The sequence below is a fragment of the Pantherophis guttatus genome, chromosome 5 (genome assembly GCF_059756535.1).
Source record: "Pantherophis guttatus breed Tessera chromosome 5, ASM5975653v1, whole genome shotgun sequence".
Taxonomy (NCBI): domain Eukaryota; kingdom Metazoa; phylum Chordata; class Lepidosauria; order Squamata; family Colubridae; genus Pantherophis; species Pantherophis guttatus.
This window is the reverse complement of record NC_142067.1, coordinates 57,066,925-57,091,749: the sequence shown is the minus strand read 5'-3', so window position 1 is coordinate 57,091,749 and position 24,825 is coordinate 57,066,925. Positions and strand designations below refer to the sequence as shown.

At 36.2% G+C, this 24,825-nt stretch overlaps 1 protein-coding gene across 2 annotated transcripts in view; it reads right to left on the bottom strand.

The window, feature by feature from the left end:
• PDE9A (phosphodiesterase 9A) overlaps window positions 1-24,825 on the bottom strand; it is an 81,914-nt gene that overhangs the window by 49,951 nt on the left and 7,138 nt on the right. For both annotated transcript variants that reach the window (XR_009623136.2, XM_034423931.3), the window contains exons 2-4: window positions 14,308-14,378; window positions 11,334-11,411; window positions 10,469-10,512 (exon numbers count right to left, since the gene is read on the bottom strand). Coding sequence is in view for 1 of the 2 variants with exons in the window: in XM_034423931.3 (XP_034279822.1) it covers window positions 10,469-10,512; window positions 11,334-11,411; window positions 14,308-14,378 (193 nt within the window). In the remaining variant the exon portion in view is untranslated. The remainder of the gene's footprint in view (window positions 1-10,468; window positions 10,513-11,333; window positions 11,412-14,307; window positions 14,379-24,825) is intronic.

Below are 24,825 nucleotides of genomic sequence, written 5' to 3'. Positions count from 1 at the left end.
GAATTTTGGAGAAGGGTTGAAAGAAACACTTTCAGACTCTCTCATTTGATGACTTCTAGATGTGTTGGGAATTTCCAACAAATATGTGAATTCTCTTCTCTGGAAAAATTTGACTTCCGGCGGTGATGACATTGTGAGCGGGGTGAGGAAACGGTTGCTGCCGTTTCTGGAACCCAAATATTCTCTAATAGAAGCTCTTTATGAGCTTTCCTGATCCTGTAGAGATCGGGAAACAAGAGGGGAAGCCTTGAAGCCCCTGGACGCGGTGCTAGCGTCGGAGGGGACACAAGACAAATGCCTCAAATCTGTTGGAGAAGAAGCCTGCCTTTAAGGCAGACAGGAGCGATGGTGGCCATCTAGAGTGAAGCCAAGAGAGGAGAGCAGTTTCGAGTGGCAGAGTTGAGCGGAGAATCTCCAGGACTGGCGAGACAAGAAGGAACATGGACTAAGAGGGCGCGATCTGATGGATTAATTTGTGGCAGCGATTTACGATAGAAGCGCAAAGCCTGCATAGAACAGTAGCGAGAGGAAGCACAGCCCCGCGGAGTGACTAAGCATTATTGAAACGAACAACCCTAGGACTTTGAAAAGTGGTGGAGAAATAGGAACCGGAGAAGAAGACATAGCGTATAATCCAATAATTTATAGGACTCAGAGGGCTAAGGAGAACTGAAAGGAAAATAAAACTGCCTATAGGACAAAACTGGTGTTAAAAACAATTGTAGTGATAAGACCAAGACGGAGGGTGAGAAACGTGGACTTGAACGGAAAATAGGAAATAGCCATACCTAAGCCACTGTGGAGACTAGACTAAAAATGCTAAGTACTATTAAGAAAAAGGGGTGTAACTGTTTTCTAGTTTCTAATTGTTAAGAGGTTGGACATATTATATATATTGTATATATTGTATAGACAGTAAATAAAGAGTGATACTAAAGGTAAAGAGGAAATATATACTGCGATTTATAATCTTAAAATACAGATTGTGTTGTGAACTTATAGAACTGGGAAAAAGAGGATGGGGAAGGAATGAATTATAACTGTGATTGTTTGATTGGAAATACAGTAAAATAAGAGGTGAAAATTGAAAGAATATTAATTAAGTACAGTTGACGGTCTAGTAAACAAAGATAATGAGAACAAAGTGTGGAAAGCTTATATAAACAGAAGTAAAACTAGGTGAATTACTGGAAGAAATAGAAGACAGAAAATTAACCTTTAAGAACTATATGTTAGCCTGGGAAAGTTTCTCTCGAGCATTAAAGATGTCAACAATATCTACTATAACGAAAACAGGGAAAAAACCAGCTGTAAACACTACAGTAGTGATGGCATCACCATTAAACAAAAAACACTAGATAGTATGGTAGGAAAAGAAAAGAAGAAAGAAAAATCGGAAATGACTTTAAATACCATGCAAAGTATGTTTTCAATGATTCAGGAAACATTTTTAAAAACGCAGGAAAAGATGGCAGAGAATCAGCAAGAAATGAGAACACTCCATGCAGAAATTAAAAATGAAATAGGAGAAGTCAGGGGGGACATTAAAAATATGAACGATAGAATTGGAGATATACAACAATCAATAACCGAAAATGAACAAAGAATCATAAATGCAGAAGTAAAAATAGACTTAGTAGAGACAAAAATAGAAGCAATGGAACAGAAAAATTCTCAAATAAATAAAGAAGTGTCTGATTCCTTAACAATGCTCGAGATGGAAAAAGCTTCATATTTTCTGCGCTTTCAAAATATACCAGAAGAGAAAGATGAAGACCTAGGTGGAAAAATGGCAGAGATAATAGCAGAAATAATAGAAAAAGATAAATCGGAAATAAAGGGACAACTGGAGGAAACCTACCGTGTCCATACAAACTACATAAGAAGGCATCATTTGGCAAGAGAAATACACGTTAAATTTTCAAAAAGATCAATTAGGGATGAGGTATATATGAAATCTAGAGAAGGGATGTTGACATATAAGGGTAAAGAAATTACAGTCTTAAAACAAATACCCCGAAGAATTAGGAACCAGCATCAGCAATACCAGTTTCTAACAAAGCAGTTGAACAGATACAAAATAGCCTTTAAATGGCTAATACCGGAGGGGATTTTGGCCACCTGGGAAGATAAAAAATATAAAATAGATACGTTAGAGAAAGCAACAGAATTCTACAACGCACACTTCAATCAGAAAGAAGATCAAGAAAGTCAAAAAGAAACAGAAAGTAGAAGTCAAGAAGAAGAGCAAATAGAGGCAATACAAGAGAAGGAAGCAAGGACAAGTCAAGAAAAAGAAAGAGAGGAGAGAGAAGGCGCGAGGACGAAAACGCAGATGGAAACAACATACTAAAATACAACTACATTAGACAATGAAAGAGTCCTTGAAACTTTTTTCAGTAAATATTAATGGCCTGAATGCATCAAGAAAAAGATCGCAAATTTTTACTAAACTACGAAAAATAGGAGCTGATGTGACCTGTCTTCAGGAAGTACACATTAAAAAAAGCTATCAAAAATATTTGAAAACTCTAAACTAGGGAAATTATATACATCTTTGACTTCAAAAAAGAAAAGAGGAGTGGCGGTTTATGTTAAAGACTGGATCCTTTCGAAATTAATATATGCAGATGAAGATCGCAGAATGGCTATGATTGAGTTAGCACTGGAAAATAGGAAAATACTATTAGTAGTAATATATGCCCCCAATCAAAATCAACAGAAATTTTTCAAGGGCCTACATAATAAAATAGTGGAACTGGGATATGAAGATATTTGCTTAATTGGGGACTGCAACGCAGTAGCAGGCGTGAAAAAAGACTATAAAGCGAGTAAAAAAAACAAGAGAAAAAAGGAGATACTCCCAAAAGAATTTTTTGATATGGCCAGGAAAATAAATTTGAGAGATGTTTGGAGAAAAACTCATGAAGATCAGAACCAGTTCACTTTTTATTCTCACCCCCATCAATCCTGGTCTAGGATTGACATGGCTTGGATGACCATGAACATTAGAAATGGGGTGGATAAAATAGAGATAGAGGTAAATCAATGGGCAGATCACAACCCAATTTTGGTAAATTGGAAAGGGGCAAAAAGGTTTAGAAGGTGGACAATGAATCAAAGAATTTGTAAACAAAAAGAATTTAAGGAAATGCTAGAAAAAGAATTAGAACTGTTTTTTAAAATAAATAAGAAAGAAGATACCTCTATACAGAACACCTGGGACACGGCAAAAGCGTATATAAGGGGCCTGACCATAGCATATATAGGGAAAAAGAATAAATAAAGAAAACAACAGCTAGATAAACTTCATGAAGAATTAAAAAATATAGAACATAAACTTCAACAATATCCCCAGAATAAAAAGATAAAAGAAGAATGGAAAGCAACAAAGCATAATTTAAACTTGATAAACCAAAAAGAATTAGCACAAAAAATAAAAATGGCCAAGCAGAATTATTTCGAATTTGCGAATAAAACAGGCAGATGGCTGGCCTACAAACTGAAAAAAGATAAGGATAAAAGAATGATATATCAATTTAGAGACTCGAATGGGGAAATTCACTACAGCAGAAAGGAGAAAAAAGAAATAGTCCAGACATTCTACGCCAACCTATATAAACAAGAAGAAGTCGAAGTAGAAAAGATAAAGCAATATATAGAAGGAGTGGATATGCCTCAAATTATAGATGAACAAAGAGAAATGCTGAACAGACCAATAACTAAGCTGGAATTGGATACAGCACTGAAAAAACAAAAAAACAATAAAACCCCGGGACCTGACAGACTTTCACTGGAATTATATAAAACAGTGCAAGAAACAATAGGAGAGATTATGTTGGAGTTATATAATGAGGCCTTAGCAAAGACAAAAATCCCATGAACTTGGACAGAAGCAATAATAACTATCATACCCAAAGAGGATACCGATCTCCAATTAATTCAAAACTACAGACCGATAACTTTACTAAACACAGATTACAAAGTCTTTGCCATAATTATAGCGGAAAGACTAAAAAAAGTACTGAACAACTATATCCATCCGGACCAAAATGGATTCCTGCCAGGCCGCCAAATTAAAAATAATATGAGAGTGATAACAAATGCACTTGAATACTATGAAGCCCATTCGGACAGACAAGCTGCGCTGGTTTTCCTTGATGCCCAAAAAGCATTCGATAACTTAAATTGGGAATTCCTAAAAGAGCAACTAAAAAGTATGCAATTTGGATCAAATTTGGAAAATATTATAGGAGAAATTTATACAAAACAGTCAGCAAAGGTAATTCTAAATGACAAATCAATTTGACATGACAAATGTCATATGACAAATCAATTTGATATAACAAAAGGGGTCAGACAAGGTTGCCCACTTTCCCCGCTATTGTATATTCTATCTCTGGAGATCTTGCTAAAAAAAATTAGGGAAGACCAAGAAATCAAAGGGTTAAAAGTAAGGCGTGGAGAATATAAGACTCAGGCTTTTGCCGATGATCTTGTACTCATAGCAGAGGAACTGTTAGAAGTAGTACCTAAATTGCTTAAGAAAATAGAAGACTATGGAGAGGTGGCTGGACTAAAGATAAACAGAAATAAATCAAAATTATTAGTTAAAAACTTGACGAAAGTACAAGAGACAGAATTGGAAAATAGCATACAAATCCAAGCAACAAATAAAATAAAGTATTTAGGGATCTGGCTGTCACCAAGAACCTCCTCCATAAAAGAACATAACTATGATAAATTAATAATACAGATAAAAAAAGATTTGGACAATTGGAAAAACCTATATATTTCATTTATGGGAAGAATCTCCACCATTAAAATGAATACCTTACCAAAATTGTTGTACCTGTTCCAAGTTGCTCCAATAAAATTAGAGAAATTTTTTTTTGAAAGTCTAAATAAGATGATTTCTAAATTTATATGGCAGGGGAAACGATCACGAATAAAATTAAAACTACTGCAGGACTCAAAAGATAGAGGAGGAACAGCACTCCCAGATTGGGAACTTTATCACCAAGCGAGGGTCTTGTATGGGTCAAAGACTGGATGGAATTGAATAATAGCAAAATATTATCCATTGAAGGTCATGACCTACAAACGGGCTGGCACTCTTTTTTATGGGACGAAAAGTATAAATCACATACTTATTTTAAAAGACACACAATTAGGAATGCTTTATTACTAATTTGGCTAAAAACTAAAAAACAACAGTATACAAAAATCCCGATTTGGCTTTCACCCTCAGAAGCGCTAAAACACCCTAACCTTACAGAACCCAAATATATAATTAGATATAAAGATTTAATAGATCAACAAAGAAAATTGAAAACCAAACAACAATTGGAAACAGATTTGAATAGAGAAATTGATTGGTGGACTTTCTCACAGATTCAATCAAAACATAAGGAATATATAAAAACGTATGAAATATGTAAAGAGAAGCAGGAACTAGATAAAATTATATTAGACTCCGAAGAGAAACTAATCAGTAAAATCTACAAATTCTTACTGCAATATAAGATAGAGGAGGAAATAGTTAAAAACATGATGATTAAATGGATGCAAAATTTTAAATATTCAATAGAATTGGAGAAATGGGAAGAACTCTGGCAATTGAACAAAAAAACAACATTGGCAGTGGCATACAAGGAGAACCAGCTAAAAATGTTCTATAGGAAAAATTTGAATAGTGAAATCATTTTTGAAGGAAGGAAGGAAGGATCTGTCCTTACTGAAAATATATCAGCGTGAAAAGTAATTTTCTCTAGATAAAAAGATTCTAGGTGTAAGCATAAAGAAATTCTCCTTTCATAAAGGTGTAGGTGAACTGTGTAGGAAAATTTAGCTTAAAAAACACTGAAAGTCAGTGCATCTGCTGCAAAGGATGGGTTGCCTGACCCATATAAAAATGCCTGCTATATTCTGAATTTTCATTAGACTTTTCCAAAGACAACTCATAGAGTGCCTGGCTACAAATCTTCCTTAGAGTGGTTAAGGTATTCTTATCTACGTAGATGTGAAAATATCTGTGGTAATCCTGTTGCACTTACAAACTTTTGTAATAACAATGCACTGACAGCAAACAGTAATTTTCCATGTATAATTCCTTGTTATCAATATCATCCCATCTGTGGCCCAGTAAGAGGGAAAGTGGATGTTTTTATGACCTTTTGGTTCAGTGAGAATTTATGATTAACTACGATAGTGTTCAAAGCATTATTAGGGAGAACAAGTAACGATCTTGTTAGGCAGTCCCTTGTACAAAAGTAACATGCTGTGCCAAAATAACTGTTTAGGCCATTCTTTGGACTATCCCACTCACTATGTCCTGAAGGAGGTGACAAACAACACATGGTTTCCATGCAAACCTTTTCTCTATTTCTGCTCACTCAAACATGCACCCATGATTTCTCCATGGGTGGGGGGCCACAGTTGTAGGTTTATTTTCCCCATAAAATGTCAAGATTTAAGTAATTCAAAAGTAATGTATTTTTGTTTGTGATAGTGGCAAATATCTATAGCTCAGGCAAGGGATGAGGGTGGAGGTTCGTTCTCTGAGCTTGTGGGTTGGTTTCCGAACGTTTTGTTACCAGGCTAGGTAACATATTCAGCAGAATTTAGGGGATGTCAATGTTGGTGTTCTTCTGCTTAAAAGGTCTGTAGGTCTTGTGATTGGGAGGTCATGTCAGGTGAGGATCATTAGGAGGTGAAGTGCTTTTTGTGTGGGTGCGTGGATTGGTTGAGGGGTTGTTTTTTGTGTTGGAGTTGTTTTCAAACCTGGGGATTAGCCATGAAAACCAGATTCTTCCTCTCACCCTTCAGAATCCTTGAAAAAAATGCAGAAATTACTAATAGGTAACAGCTGCAGGGTAAAACCCAGGTTTTCCCTCTGGCTGCCTTGGATTTAGTCATTCTTGATCTATGTGCTATGCACTCCGCAAGGTCCCTAGCCTGACGTCAATGGGAGCCCTTCCCAGGATGAGTACATGATATTCCACAGGGGCTCATGCTGTGGATGCAACACCTGCAGTGTGGGAACAAAGTAGTTTATTTGACCTCTTTTGCTTAAGTCACATTATCTCAACCCTCAGATTTGGCCAGAAAACCAGTGGATGTGAATGCAACAAACTAAAATCTGTTGTGCTGTTCATGAATGCAGGCTGTTACAACCAGAGCAGGATCTATATAAAAACATGAGAATTTATTCCTGCCTTTTATAGCATGTTTTAATTCCCTGCATTTAATTTGTTTTAAAAGATTAAGGGAAATTATTTTTTTGGGGGGGACACCTTAAGGCATCTAACAAATACCTTGTTAGATGGCTTGCTGTGGTTTCCTCCCTGTGCACCTAAATTTGTCATGCCAAAATGCCAGGAAAGATCACAATAAAGGAAATATTTAAACAGCACAATGCAGGTATTTATGCATTGTATTCTTGAACTGTCTTACATGAGTCAATAGGACAGGATTGTGCATAAATATCAGAAAGAAAAATATATGCCCCTATTTCATTTTCCATATTTATGCACTGTAGTAGTAGTTTCCTGTGCTTAGAGTGATCGGCTAGAGAGGAAGATTAGGCGAGGTTTGTAGTTTTTGTTTTTCTTTTATAGTGTTTGGAAAGGGAATCTGGCCAACTGTTATCTTTTGCATAAATAAGACAACTCTTGCTGAAATGCCCTTTTTTGAACAATTTCTCAATCAGAAATTTGCAGTCTTAGGGCCATTTAATTTCATAAGGGCCTTGGACTAATTTCTAGATATCTGTGTCAGAGCTCAAATCAAACAAAGCAACTGTTTGAAAAGAAGGTGAAAAGGTAAAGATAAACAGATAAATAGGCATTTTCACTGACCTGTTGAAGTCTAGCCCACAGCTATTGTTTCACACTGTTTAGCAGCAGACATGTGGTCAGTATTGTGTAGCAGCAGGACTAGAAGTCAGCATGCTTTATCTTCTTCCACTTCTCCTTCTCCCTTCCCAAGGAAGTGAGATAATTCAGATGTTTCCACCCACATGTAAAATGCTTGTCATTTTGAAAGACAGAGCCAGATTCAGAACAGTGATACTGAATGTGGAGCCACAGAAGGCTTAGGGCATTTAGAAGGTATTTAGATAGACAGCTTCAGCTATTGTCAGCATGAATGTTTATAAATATGACATAATTAGTATCCCATGATGTCCCTTCAAAGGAAACTGGACCATGGAAGTGCTGGAACATTTGAATCTTTCCCTCCAGTTAGAGAACTGCACATTAACAATATTTGCTTGAATCTGTCCTGAAGTGCTGGCTGAACTAATCTCAACTAATCTTGGAACTGGCTCAAGTACTTATTTTTCTTGAATTCTAGGGGAAAAAACCCTCATCTATTGTCTCAAGAGCTCTTTCTTAGCTATGAGTGTTGACAGTCATACAAGTAGTGTTCCATGAGTATATTGTTATAATGAATTGTCCCAGGAAAGCATAATATCTCAGCGCTAGATATCTAAAAATCCAAAAGCCCTCTTTTGTCCCCAAAACATCTGGGAACAAAAGAGTGATTTAAATCTGGAAGCAAGCAATGGCCACAAGATCCATCAGCAAAAATCATGTGGAAGAATGACATAATTAGATGACTTAGCCACCCAGCAAAAGCAAGGTGATTTTCCCAGACAGTTCTCAGCAATCAATGAAAGTTTAATTAAGAATAAAGGATTCCTATCAGTGTCAATTTTACAGCAACAATCAGGAAAGAAGCCATGAAACAATTCTTGATCCCCCCCACCCCCAGCAGCACAGCTGTGATTACATTCAGGCCTTTCTAGGTCAAAGCATTAGGAAAAAGGGTTTGCTGCCAGAATAACACTTTTTTTAAAAATCCAAGAACTATGTCACTATATGATTAAACAACATAGTCTTGGTGGCACATTACAAATTTGGCATAAAAGTGATAGGACCTATCCTTAATATTCAGCAAACTCCTTGGGATTCTTCTGAAGTCGTATTTACCAACTGGATAAATTGGCTTGTATCTTATATGAACTTCATCCTAGGGCAGTTGTATAAATCTGTGCTGATCCAACATTCTTAGTCATATCCCTGGAGATCACTTGTCTTTTGTTTTGTTCCTGACAGTAACTTGATAACTAAGTACCTTGTATCATTGGTCTTTAAAAAACACATTTGCTTAAGGAGAAAGAATCATCTCATACTTTTGAGCTGATCAGATATAGAAAAAGTAAATAATGATAAAGTAAGTCGGTTATCTACAAGTGTATTTTGCCATTGAATGGACACTTTTATTCCAGTTAGAATTCTTAATTCTTTTTTTAGTCAGTTCACTTTCAGTTTTATATAAAAATATTCTGTTCCAACAAACCTTTTGAAAGAGAAGCAAATGTTGTGAGAAATTCATATTCTTATGTATTCCTTGTAATAATTTCTTATTATGTAATAAATTGTATTAATCTCTTCAGCAACCTACATCTTTCTGGTTTCCCATCCTTTAGTTAAATTCCAAGGAAAGGGATACTGAAGGAACCCCTCATCCCAAGAAATTATAGTAGTAGTAGTAGCAGCAGCAACAGTAGCAGTAGTAGTAATTGTAATTGTAATAGTAGTAGTAGCAGTAGTTTACTTTTTGTGAGCAATTGTTTGAGAATTTCTTCTTTCTCTGAATTTTCAAACAAGTATTTTATGCTTGGTTTCAAAATATAGAGTGACAACTAATTTCTGTTTATATGATGTCTCTTTTTTTCTGCTATTCCCATGGGAAGACCCACTATATCATATCAAATTCCAGTAATAGGCTGCAATAAATTTTGGAGAGATACAGAAGGCTACAGAAAATAAAGAGAATTTATTCTACTGGTAGATATGTCATAAGTAGCTGAACCTTGTAGGCGGTTGTAAGATGAACAAGAATATAAACAATAAGTTACTTATTATTGATTCTCTTTGCAAGTAATTTGCACTTTTTCAGGTTGTATCAGAATGATTGGCTTGCTTTAATATATGATCATACCAGATGTAAGTACATTATAGAATTTAAGTGTTGACAAACTGATGAGTCAACTACATGAAAATAATACAGAAACTGTAAAATGATATCTCCTATGGGACAGTTATTCTACTTTAAGAGTGGGACTATCTTATAAAAATTAATGGGCTTAAAGTGCCCAGGAAATTTCCCAAAAAGGTGCTTTTTCAAGAGGCAACTGGACTTTCTGGTTTTTCTTTGAAGACGTTTTGCTTCTCATCCAAGAAGCAAAATGTCTTAAAAGAAAAACCAGAAAGTCCAGTTCCCATTAAAAAGCACCTTTGGGACAACCATGACCTGGATGACTAAGAATCTCCATAGATGCCCAGTAAATTTATTTTCAATTCTGACTTAAGTATTGTATCAGTGAAATTCAAATACTTCAATACAGGTTTACAACCTTGAGAAAAGTTCTAAAATTACTTTACTTTAAAATATAATTTACCTGTTTGCTGTCCAGTGGCCACAGGTATTACTTTGTAAGGAGTCCTACAAGAAGGGGGGGAAAACACCTTGTAGCATATTTTTTTTTTAATTTCAAATGATTAACACTATTGGGAGGAAAAAGGAGTGCTATGCACATCCCTTGGTCTTCTGAAGAAAAGGCAGGATATGCATTTAGTAGCCAACTTAAATGATATGTTGCAAAACAAAAGATTGCTAGAGGAGCTTATTATTTAAGTAAAGAACACTTACCTGCTCACCTTCAATAAAGTCAGGAGATCTTGACTATGAACAGACCATGCTAATTACATATATAATTCTGCAAACTTTAATGGAATATACCAGTGATAGTTTATGTCTGCCTGAGGCTGGGAGGATTACAGTGTGAAGGATAAGACTGACTTTAAGTGTAAATAGCTGTGATGGGAAATTATAGCAGAAATAGAGAAGTTCTGGGAAAAGAAGAGAAACTTTGGGAATAGGAGAGCCTTAGGCTTCCTGACCACTAATTAATACATGTCTCAAACTCCCTGCATTCAGAATGATGTTTTGTTTGTTTCTTCTAGTAAAGGACCATCAATGCCTATAATCTCAATGTAAGCCTCAGAGAAACTCAGATATTTTGTTTTTATATAAGCTAATTCTTTGTGGCATGGTTCCCCCCCCAGATAAAACTCCATATATTTTAATAATAAAGTAGTAGTTTTAATATTTAAAACTAAAATAAGTTTTAGTTTTAAATGGGTCTTTAGAGTAGTAATAGCAATTTTTGCTGTCTCCCATCAATCAGGAATACAAAAGGACAACTAGTGAGTGAAAAACTCCATTCTGTGAAGCTAGCTTCAACCATAACAAGATATACCTGCCTTTCGGAGTTGGTTGGCATCATGGGATCAATGGATACCATGCAGTCATCAGCTGTGAAGAGTGAAATGGTTGTATTCCTGGAAGATAAAGTTTAAAGCTAGGTTTATTTAACCAGGTTAGAACCCAGGCTTTGCACTGTAATCTCATGTTTTTAATGGGAAGTTTGACAGGTAGTTTAAAAAGTTGATGCCTTCTTAAAGAGACAAAGGACTACAATTATTTAAGAGAAGAAACAAAACAAAAACAGCAGAATATGATTGTTGAATTCCAGGTTAGGAAAGGCTGGCATATTTAAACAAATACCTTATGTTGCAGTGGAAAGTGTGATCATAATTTTAGGGTACCCCCACTATTGTTTGTGTATTCTCTGAACATTCAGCAGAAAGTGAATATACAGATGCATGCATATAGATTTCAGCTGCACAAAAATGAGAAATGGCCTAGGATTTTTGCAGGAGCATCTGTGGGAGAATAAAAAGAAAGTATAGCTGCAATCTTATTTTTTTGGACACACATGCTATTGCCATGTGGGTATGTATCCGTCTAAAATGGACAAGCTCTTTCCTAATAAATGTAGACTGAATTGCATTTTCTGCACCTGACATGACTTCAGAAATATTCCTGGTATTGCATCACATGTTCATTGCATGCATTATCTCACTGTTAATTGGAACCGTGCTAATCATACAAATGAAAATGATGATTCAGTTAAAATATTATACAACAATGCACTCGCTTTTTCATCTCTTAGCCGTGAGTAATAGTCAGATAATTCACTTCTTTATATTCAGATAGTTCAATTATAACATTATGAAACAGATCTGTATTCTTACTGCTCTCTCAAGAAGGAAATGAGTGCAGTTCTGCTGAAGCAACTGATATGGTTGATATACCTCTGCATGAATCTGTTTACTTTCCTTTGAAAGCAGTCCAGATGGTAAAATATGAAAGGTTTTTATATTACTCTAAGATCTAAAGAAATACATGATTTCGCATTACATTTTATGATGATATTTTAAAATTTGAAATGTTGTAAGATGGTTACATGCCTTTATTAGACACTTATTTACAGGAATAAAAGCCCTGCTTTTTTAGTTGACATGTAATACCAGCAAAAGAAGCATAAAAATTAAGCATCTTTCCCAGTTAGAAGAAAAGCCTTTTTTTCTATATTTTCAGTTAGTTTTAAGTACCTATATTATATTGAGATAATGGCTTTTGTGTGTTTTTATTATAATTTCCCTACATTGTTTTAAATGAATTGATTATATTGTTATTATTTTAGTGTTTCTAGTAACACAATGCTCAGAGATTGAATGGATTAGAAAAAAAACTATAACAAGTACTGTTCCCTATACTACTTTCATTTACCTGGTCCACCTGGAATCAAAACTGCTTTTTTTGCAAGAGCTCTACAGAGGAGCATCTTAAAGCATTTTTGGTAATTTCTCTGCAAATGTATGTATGCCAGAAATATTATTTTTCAGGGCAGGTTTAAAGCTTTATTTCTAACCTGAAAATTAAGCAAGTTAATTGGGGTGGTGGTGTTGAGAAAGGTGCATTTACCAGCCATGTATTAATTGTTTAGATTGTTAAATTAAACCTATGTGGCAATAAAACAGAAGGCTTCAGTAGTCCAGACTGTTGACATTCTTTGATCTACATTAAGGGAAAGTGAGAGAGTCATAGAGAGCACCAAGAACAAAACACTTTGGCTTAAGGGTACTGCAGAGATTTATGAGGTACATGCATTAATAGGATAGCAATTACATGTAGATGAAATGAGTCAGGTGCCTGTTGCAAATGTGAATAGTATGGGTCTTAAGAGCACCATTAGAAGAACAATCTTTAGCTAGCTGACTTTTTCAATATTATACACCACTTATGAAAATTATGAAAGATTAAAGTAAACATCTGAAGTGAATCTTTAATCTAAATTATAATTCAGTTTTAGCTAGGTGACCAAACCTCAAAATCAACCATCAGGAAAACTCTGCAGAGGTGAATGCCCTGGCTGACAGCTGCTGGAACAACAACCATCAGGGACTGAAGCTACATAGGCAGTGTGCAAAGTGCAAGATGGTTACACAAGCCAATTTGGTTTTATGTTAATTTTCAATACAGTGAATATTTATGAGTTGTTTATGCCTTTCATATGTGAATAAAGCCTAAGGCAGAATTCAAATATCAAAACAGAAGTTTTACACCCTTTCTTTCAATTTTTAACATAATGATGAGAGCTAAAGAAAGATATATAAGTGATAAACTACCTTCACTTACAGTAGTTGTAATATCACTATAGGAGAAATATTATAATATACTCAGTTTTCATTCTACAGAATGAAATGGCAGTTTAGTTTTCTACCAGCTTTTAAAAAGAACCCATTCTGTCAGTACACTATATAGTGCAGAACATTCATGTTACAAATGCTGGTTATATTTAAAGCACTAAACAGCCTGGAGCTAAGATAACTGCTTCTCTTTGAATCTGCCTGCTAATTCTGAGAGGAGGTTTGGCCTGAGGTTCCATGTTTATTAGAGCTAATGCACCACAGAAGCTAAAAAGACTCTAATATGAATCCATAAATACCCAGGTCTCTTTGCTTTCAAACTTAGTCCCATATGTAAAAAAAGGAAGATGAAAAATGTTGATTTACTTTACAGAGTTGTAAGGATTTTAGTTCAATAGCATAGAAACCTAGAATTCTGGATTTTTTAAAGCAACATTGGTGATGAAATCTGGTGGTCCCTCATTTTCTTTAAGTAATTTTCACACTCTGTATGGGTTATTGCTTATAGGTCAAATTTTTAAGAAAGAATGAAAAAGCAATATTTGCATTGTTTAAAATACATAAATATGCTTACATGATATTTTCCATATTTTATAATGATAGACAATGCTCTTTATAATCATGGATAGAAGAAATTTAATTTTAGTAGTTCACGTAAAGAGTCCTCAGAAAATATTTTTACCTTGGTAATCCTGTAGCAATGCAAAAGAGCTCCATAAGATCTGTAGAATTGCAATACTTGCTGAAAGTCACCTGCCAAAGAAAAGAGAATTAGTGAAGACATAACCAGAAGAAAGAGCTTGTAATGGCAATTTTAGCTTATTGTCTGATTTTTGTTTCAAACCAAGCATGATCTGGTTTCTTTTCCATTTATTTTTCTGAAGCCTTTATTGTGTTTTCTATTTAGAAACATGCTTCTAGTTAAAGTGTTTATAAAATTCTCATTGTGATGAATGGTCATCAAATACGATGTATTCCAGTGTAGAAGTATACAATAGATATCATTTCCAGAACTTTATTTGATGTAAAAGGCAGGTTAAAAAATATTGCCAGTACCACTAAACTTTTAAGCAAAATATTTTAGTTATTTATTTATTAACTTATTTAATTTATTTTATTATTAATTTTATTATTAATTTAATTTATTATTATTATTATTATTATTATTATTATTATTATTATTAATATTTATATTTATATTTATTAATTTATTATTTGCCATCCATCTCACCACAATATTTCTTCAAGAATCAGTTGCAAAAAGCTCAGAAATGAACAATTGCTTTTAAATAAAATATTGGTTTGCAATTATTTTTCTGTTTTATTCTTTTTAATGTTATAATCTTCTGAGGAAATGTGTATTATTTGGTAGATTAAAAGTATAATAATAACTAATAAATAATGAGAAATTTTTTATCATGATTCAAAGATACATCCTTGAGAGGGAAAAGCCAAGGGAAGATATTGAGTTTGATCATTTAAAGCTGCTGGATTCACAAGTTATACTAATTCTTAACTGTGGTGTATACAATTAAAAGAAATAATTATTTAATGCAACTTCTGAATTTAGCCAAACAATAAAGCTAATTCATTATTTATATGAAAGTTCTGAGTAACATAATTTGTGTGTGTTTATTCTGTGTGTGTGTGTATGTGTATGTGTATGTGTATGTGTATGTGTATATATACACCCAAACACACACACACTCTAACTGGATGTAACAAATTAGCAAGGATAAATATAGCTGGTTGATTAATCATAAGACAATTCTGGAACTCTGGAATTGGCATCTTGACATTCTATATGCACATATTTATAAATTGGATATAACAAATGAGCAAGGACCACGGAAGCAGTCAAAATGATAGGCTCTAAGAAAGGTTTAAAAATGTAATGTGTATAGGAAAAGGGGTAGGGGGAAGTGATTTAGAATCGTAGGATACTAACAACTTCTAAATTCTATTTCCAGCAAATTCACTCTTTTCAAATAACATTCACTGGGAAAATTGAATAAGAATAGAAAGTTACAGATACATTTCAATATAGTGCCCCCTAGGGCTAAAATCATGTAACAGTGCTACAGATATCTTTATTTCACATTCTTTTCTAAAACATTTCCATGTAGCAACAACATTTTCCACAACATGGCTTTATTTTTTATCCATTTATTGTCACCTTTTGGGATAACTGAAGTTCTGAGGCTATATTCTTTCTATCATATTTTTTTCCCTGTACAAACTAATTGAGATAAAATAGTTGATATTCTCGTAATTACAGCTACAGGTTCTGTAGCTCCTGTGGAGCTGCAGTTGTAAAAAAAACACAAAAGTGTTATTGTTGTTTGAATAAATCAGATCCAGATCTTACTGAAGTCCTTGGCAGGAAAAAAAAGTAAATTGGCAAGAAGCACTGTCAGGAAAAAAAAAAGACTTAGTCTGGCAAAATACCATCTGCTAATGTTTGAGAATGCAATCAATGCGGTCTAATGAACTTAGAATGAACTTAGAATGAAATAGGCCGGGCCAACTGAGCCTTGAAATCAATTATCATGGAACAGAATGAATGCAAAGTAAGTGAGATACGGCAATATAATTGGAACAAATGGAAATCAGATAGTTAGCATGGTTAGTTAAGGACCAAAGTGGGAGAGATAATAAAATAGGTTCCTGTTTTTTAAGCAATAGGCAATGGAGACTAAACAAAACCAAGAAACCTATTAAAACATATTACTTTATCGGCATACATATCTTGATGTGCAATTCAATTTCATAAAGGTTTGTTGGTCTTCACTAACAAAACCAGGGTGTGCAGATCAGGGGTGGGTTCTACTTACCTTTACTACTGTTTTGGAACGGAGCCATGCGTGTACGCGCGCGTTGCTCGTGCGTGCATGCGCTCTTCTGCACAAGCGCAGAAGCTTCTGCGCATGCACAAAAGCATTTTCATGACATCAGGGTCAGTGGGCGGGGTCTCCCGCTGGTTTTACTACCGGTTCTATAGAACCGGTGGAAACTGGGGGCAACCCACCACTGGTGCAGATGCTGTAGATAATTGTTGTTGTTAGTTGCGAAGTCGTGTCCCACCCATCGCAACCCCATGGACAACTTTCCTCCAGGCCTTCCTGTCCTCTACCATCCCCTGGAGACCATTTAAGCTCACATCGACTGCTTCAGAGAATCCATCCGGCCACCTCATTCTCTGCCGTCCCCTTCTTCTTTTGCCCTCAGTTGTTCCCAGCATTAGGCTCTTCTCCAGTGAGTCCTTCCTTCTCATTAAGTGGCCAAAGTATTTCAGTTTCATCTTCAGGATCTGGCCTTCTAAAGAGCAGTCAGGGTTGATCTCCTCTAGGACTGACTGGTTTGATCGCCTTGCAGTCCAAGGGACTTGCAGGAGTCTTCTCCATCACCATAGGTCAAAGGCCTCGATGCTTTGATGCTCAGCCTTCCTTATGGTCCAACTTTCACAACCATACATTGCAACTGGGAAAACCATAGCCTTGACTATACGCACTTTTGTTGGCAGAGTGATGTCTCTGCTTTTTAGTCAGATGTGTAGATTTGCCATAGCTTTCCTCCCCAGGAGCAAGTGTCTTTTAATTTCTTGCCTGTAGTCCCCATGTGCGGTGATCTTGGAGCCCAGGAAAATAAAATCTGTCACTACCTCCATTTCTTCCCCATCTTTTTGCCAGGAACTGAGAGGGCTGGGAGCCATGATCTTAGTTTTTTAATGTTAAGTTTCAAGCCAACTTTTGCATTCTCCTCTTTCACCCACATCAGAAGGGTTTTTTTTTAGTTCCTCTTCACTTTCTGCCATTAGAGTGGTATCATCTGCATATCTGAGGTTGTTGATATTTCTCCCAGCAATCTTAATTCCAACTTTTGATTCATCTAGCCCGCCTTTCTCATGATGTGCTCTGCATATAAGTTAAATAGGCAGGGCGACAATATACAGCCTTGCCAAACTCCTTTCTCAATTTTGAACCAATCAGTGGTTCCATGTCCAGTTCTCACTGGACATGGAACATATAGGTTTCTCAGGAGACAAATAAGATGGTCTGGTACTCCCATCTCTTTAAGAACTTGCCACAATTTGTTGTGGCCCACACAATCAAAGACTTTAGCATAGTCAATGAAGCAGAAGTAGATGTTTTTCTGGAACTCCCTAGCTTTCTCCATGATCCAGCATATGTTGGCAATTTGACTTCTAGTTCCTCTGCCTCTTCGAAATCCTGCCTGTGCTTCTGGTAGTTCTCAGTCCCCATACTGCTAGAACCTAGCTTGTAGGATTTTGAGCATAACTTTGCTAGCATGTGAAATGAGTGCAATGGTGCAATAGTTTGAGCATTCTTTGGCATTGCCATTCTTTGGAATTGGAATGTAAATGGATCTTTTCCAATCCTGTGGCCACTGTTGAGTTTTCCAAATTTGCTGGCATATTGAGTGTAGCACTTTTACTGCATCGTCTTTTAAGATTTTGAATAGCTCAGCTGGAATACTGTCACCTCCACTAGCTTTGTTGTTGCTCAGACTTCCTAAGGCCCAGGATATCTGGCTTGAGGTCAGTGGCCACCCCATTGTGGTTATCTGTTCTGACCTAGGCTTCCCGAGTCAGTAAAACACACGAGTAGTCCCAAAAACCTCTTTTATTGCAACAGTTGTGAATTCTGTTCATTCACAGATGAGTCCCAAATAGTTGTAAAGAGTCCTTTGGGATAAGGCTGATAATCGCCCACCTTTATCTCCCTTGACATGCTGCCAAAGACCTAATTGGCAAAGCCACATGAAATCCAGAATCAAACAGAGCCTTAGACTTTAAACTGAACAGAATTAACAACGTTGCTTCCTGCAAAGGCCCACATGCCTTTGCTCCTCTTTTAAATCTTATGGGAGGGGCCAATCATCTCCAAGTCCTACTCCTGAGTTATCCTTTTTGTTTTAACTGTTGTTGCCTTCTGGCAGCTCTGCGCATGCCTGCACTAGGAACAGGCTCCCCCTGTTCCTTTGCCTCATTGAGGTCCGACTGGAGGCTCCGGAGGCAGCAAGTACCCCCCAGATGGCCCTTTCTCTGCTTCCGATGCAAAGCCCTTGTCCCAGCCTTCCCCAGACTCCAGGACTGGCCCATGTTCCTCCCCAACCTCCTCACTGTCCGACTCTGCTGCCAGCTCCACAGGCTGCCAGCAGACCACAACATTATCAGAGACATTAAGCTCCTTTTTTTATAGTTCTTCTGTGTAATTTTGCCACCTCTTCTTAATCTCTTCTGCTTCTGTTAGGTCCCTGCCATTTTGGTCCTTTATCATGCCCATCTTTGCATGAAACGTTCCCTTCATATCTCCAATTTTCTTTGGTCCTCCCTATTCTATTATTGTTTTCTTCTATTTCTTTGCACTGTTCAAAGAATAAGAAGGCATTCTTATCTCTTCTAGCTATTCTCTGGAATTCTGCATTTAATTGGGTGTATCTTTCTCTTTCTCCCTTGCCTTTCGCTTCCCTTTTTACCTCAGCTATTTGTAAGGCTTCCTTAGACAGCCATTTTGTTTTCTTGCCTTTCTTTTTCTTTGGGATGGTTTTAATTGCTACCTCTTGTACAATGTTGCGAACCTCCGTCCATAGTTCTTCAGGCACTCTGTCTATCAGATCTAATTCCTTAAATCTATTTGTCACTTCTATTGTATATTCATCAGGGATATGATTTAGTTCATACCTAAATGGCCTAGTGCTTTTCCCTACTTTATTCAATTTAAGCCTAAATTTTGCCACAAGAAGCTCATGATCTGAGCCACAGTAAGCTTCTGGTCTTGTTTTTACTGACTGTATAGAGCTTCTCCATCTTTGGCTGCAGAGCACATAGTCAATCTGATTTCTGTGTTGACCGTCTGGTGATGTCCGTGTGTAGAGTTGTCTCTTGGGTTGTTGGAAAAGAGTGTTTGCTATGACCATCATAATCTCTTGACAAAATTCTACTAGCCTGTGCCCTGCCTCATTTTGCACCCCAAGACCAAACTTGCCTGTTATTCTGGTTATCTTTTTACTTCCTACTTTAGCATTCCAATCCCCCAGTGGCGAAATCTAAAATTTGTTATTTCTTTATTATTTATTTTATTATTCACATTTCTATGCCGCCCACTCTCCGAGGACTCTGGGCGGCTTACAACAAAGACAGTATACTAAATAGCATATTGCCCCAAACAATCTGGGTCCTCATTTTACCCACCTCGGAAGGATGGAAGGCTGAGTCAACCTTGAGCCGGTGAGATTTGATCCACTGATCTGCTGAACTAGCAGTCAGTTGAAGTAGCTGCAGTACTGCACTCTAACCACTGCACCACCTCGGCTCTTCTATTACCGGTTCTGTGGGCGTGGCTTGGTGGTGGGGGTGTAATTTGAATGGGTGGCCAACTTTTTTTTTTTAACTTTTAAAACCATTTTTTCTACAATCTCTTTGGCTGAAGTGGTTGTAGAAAAAATGCTTTTAAAAGTAAAAAAAAAAAAAGCCTCTGATGATCGGGCAGTTTAGCTGGGAGTGGGGTGGGGGGGGCAGGGATTTTTGCTACTGGTTCTCCGAACCACCCTCCTCCATTGCTACCGGATCAGGTGATCCAGTCTGAACTGGGAGCATTTCAGCCCTGCAATCCCCCATAATGATAAGGACATCATTTTTTGGTATTAATTCTAGAAGGTGTTGTAGGTCTTCATAGAACAAGTCAACTTCAGCCTCTTCAGCACCAGTGGTTAGGGTATAGATTTGGACTACTGTGATGTTGAATGGTTTGCCTTGGATTCAAACTGAAATCATTCTGTCATTTTGGGGATTGTATCTCAGTACTGCTTTTCCTATTCTTTTATTGACTATGAAGGCTACTCCATTTCTTCTAATAAAATCCTCGCTGCATTCGGATAAGCATATCAGGAAATGAAGTAAAGGATATTCTTTTAAGCCAATCATAATAAGCTCTATTTTTTTTTCTTTTCTGGAGGGAGAAACACAGCTGCTGCTGAAGTAGAATATTTATCCTTTTCAGTACTACAGACTTAACATTTTTTCCCTCTCAAGCAACTTTTCATCCTATGGTTCTATAATGAGAGCTGAGGATCACTAACAAGGAATTTTAGAAGTATTTCATTAAAATATTTACAGGATTATTTGAAATCTACAAATGCTTGTTAAAATTGGATAGTGTCATAAGGATAGGTTTGCTGATTCTCAATGAATCAATTGATTTCTTGATAGACTGAGGTCTAACTGTTCAGTGTTTAAACCAATTGACATTCATTTGGGTTTTATCTTAAAAGAGGTATCTCCAGGGATTGGTCCAAACAGGCTGATGTTTCCATGCTGTCAAAATGCTTTTAGATGCATCTAGTGATCCATGAACTTTAGGAAGTGCCACCTTATGCTTTGAAGGAGGTCCTTTGCTAATGTTAAATATCTCAAATTAGCATGGCATGACTAGACCCTTGCCACTGGATCTGCTGCAGTACCACCAAGTTGGGTGATACTGAAAGAGAAGCTAGCTTTTACCTTACAGACTACCTGCCAGCTGTGGTTTATGCTTAGGAGCTACACATAATCAGATCCCCAATGACACAGCCATTCTGATCATGTGAAGTCCTTCTCATGTAGTGGACTTCACTTCAGAAGTTCAGGGTTCTGAACACATGCTGTTTTATACAACTTTCTCTTTTTACATAATAACAATGTACACCCTTCAGAACTGGTTGGTTGTGATGCACACATAAAAAACATATGAAAACATGGAACTGTTGTTGAAGCACAGTAGCAGTATAGCAGTATACTCCAGTTGCAGTATACCAATTACAACTGGAATATTTCTGGGATCTAAAAGTAGTGACTCTGTTGCTTGGAATGCAGCTCGGATATACAAGTACTGTTCTTGACATATGTGAAAGGGATAGCCTTACAAGAGTGTCATATGTACTTATGGGACCGCCTTCTGCGGGATAGCCTCCCACCGGCCAGTACGCTCCCTCAGAGAGGGATTCCTCAGGGTGCTGTCGGCCAGACAATGTCGGCTGGCGACCCCCAGGGAGAGGGCCTTCTCTGTGGCAGCCCCTGTCCTCTGGAACGATCTGCCCCAGAGATATGTAGGATCCCAGATCTCCGTGCCTTTCGCCATGCCCTTAAAACTTTTTTATTTCATCAAGCCGGGCTGGCTTAACTCCCACCCTTTAGATATTTTTAATTGTTAATTGATTTTAGTTGGGGTGCTTTAAATTTATTGGGCCAAAATTTGTTTAATTCTTTTTTTAAAAAATTTTTTTTTTAAATTTTGTATGTGATGTTTTTATTCTTGGCTGTTCACCGCCCTGAGTCCAGTGGGAGAAGGACGGTATAAAAATCTAATAAAGTAAATAAATAAATATTACATTAAAAAGAAATGGCCACTCTGATAGAATTTTGTTCCAGGATAGAAAAATGTGGTACATGAACCACCTCTGTTGATCCAACAAAGATACTTTTGCCTCCATTTTACATAAAACTCTGACTGATAAAATCTGAAAGTGAGGTAAATGTTTGTATTATTTAGAATCATACAGTCATTGGGATGGAAGACCTTGGAGGTCTTCTAGTCCAACCTCCTGCTCAAGGCAGGAGATTCTCTATCATCCCAATATAGAATTGAATAATAGTTTTTTTTAAAAAAAACTTCTCTATTGGTTGTGCCCTACTTCAAGTACTGTGTTTAGGATTCAGTTTAAAAAGAATTCAGAGACATTGAAAAAGGTTTAGAGAATAGCAATGAGGAAGATCAAAGAAATACACAGTTAAGGCAAGACTGAATGAACGTATGTTGTACCTTGTTAAAGGAAGAACAAGGAGAAAGCATAATGTTATTCTTTAAATATCTGAAAGGATGCCCCTTAAATATCTGTTCTTTGTCACTCAGAGCACAAAAAATTAAATGAAGGGTTTAAGTTACAGGAAGGCAATTTTCAAGTGAATGTTAGAGACAATTTCTTAACAATGGGAATAGATTGATAATAGAACCAGTGTGACAGTGGATTCCTCCCTTTTGCCAGACGTGTTCAAGTGGAAGTTGGACAATTAACCAGCAGGGACGCTGTAATTTGGTTTTCTGCTCTGAGTCTTTTTCAAGTCTATCTAGCAAACAAACCAAGGCTGATCATTAATTATTATGTGAAATAGAACATTCCATGTAATGTTAGTGATAGCAAGGATATATTTTCATTTATTTCTTTATTACAGATATTTCTACTCTGTCCAGCTCAAGCTGACTCATGGCAGAAATAGTTAGGAAAATTCATTTTTCATTTCTAGAAAATGGGAGTTTATTATGTTCACATGCTACAGCTAAGGGAGGAAAACTCATACTCCTAGAAAGTTTTGCAATTTTCATCTACAAAAAATTATTATTAGACTTAAATTTCCATGGAAGTTTGAAGTGAATAACAGACAGATCAGATTGAAATAATTTTTCATTCTGCAATATTCTATTTCTGATTTGGACTCAATATGGGTATCAAATTTATTGTCTTTATTTAATCTTTGAAAAATTGTAAAATTTTAAAATCAGAATTAATCCATGCTAAAGGCAAAAAGCTATCATGGAAGGAAGATAATTCAATTTATATAATAAATATTTCTTATTCAATACCAGTCAAGATACTCAAATTATATAGCTACTGTAGATTGTTTATTCAAGGCATAGAAGGAGCCTGGAAATTTCTTTTCGGAATCAGAACAGATTAATGTTCATCTACTGTAATCCAAATATATCATGCAGTTTCTCTTCCTCTCCCTACATATTCCTCTCCCCTGGTGTCAGGCACAAAAGATGAGGTCCACACATGAAGGTTGAAATAAACTGATTCATTGCTAAAGCCAGGAATCTTCTCCAGTAGCTGTGGACACCTGATTAGACTTAGATAAGGTAAGGGCCAATTAAGTCCAACTCAAAGGGAATTGGACTTAGTTTGCTTGTCGCTACATAATGATTCTATGCTGATTCACCTTTTCACTCCACCTCCAGGTTCTGCCATTCCTTCTCCTACACCTGGGTAAGGGAGGATGGAAAAGGATTCTGCTTTTCTATTGTAATACAGATTGCTAGGCAGTAGACCACATGTGTCTGGCAAACCATCAAAAACGGTTCACCAGAGAGAAATGTGGTTGGCCAATATAGTTCATTCCATTCTCTTCTGTTAACATTTATATTTTCAACTTTCAGTTCTTTTGATAACTCTTAAAGTTTTCCAAACATTTTATTTTTTCTCCATGAAAGCTACATCAATGAGCAAACATTTAATTAGATTCACAGATTCATGTTGAATTTATAAAATAGATAATCCTGTTGATAGTCCTCAATTTATGATCACAATTGAGACCAGATGTTCTGGTCTAAGACTGTAATAATAAATTGATTGATTGATTGATTGATAGTAACTGGGATCAGAATATTCCCTTGTTAAGCAAGGTGGTGTTAAGTGTGTCACATTCAGTTTTACAACATTTTTTTCATTGTTGTTAATTGAATCTTGCCATGGTTGTCAAGTGGATCGCTGCATTTATTAAGTGAATCATGTATCTGATAAGTGAATCCAGCGCCCCCCATTGACATTGCTTGTCAGAAGTCAGCTTGAAAGGTCACGAATAATCACACAAACCTGGGCATTGCAACTGTTATAAATACATGCTGATTGCCAAAATTTTGATTACATGACCATTGGGATGCTGCAATAGATGTGAGAACTGGTTTTACTTAACCTTTTAATTGCTGTTGTAACTTTGAATGGTCACTAAACAAATGGTCATGAGAGCTCCCTTTACAATATTAGGTAGGAATAATCCTTATATTTGTTGAGTAAATGACCAAAGTTTAAAGTTTGTGTTTTGAAGTAAAATCTTTTAATATGTATGAGATAATTGTAAAAAAAGGATTTTAACTTATTAACAGATGATGATCAACAGAGAAGTCAGTTAACCTGCTCTCTCCAAAACCACAGCATTTGAAAGATGGAAATTAACATTATACGAATCATGTCTTTATGAACAGAGCATTGTCCAATTCAATAAGATACTATCTCCTCACTTTCATTTCCTTGATTTTTTTTAACCCAAGTCCCAGTTGATAAAGCTTCATTACCAACAAATGAAACAGATAAAAATCTGTCTGGCAAGTTTCTGTATTAAAATTTATAGTGCTTTTTCAGACATACA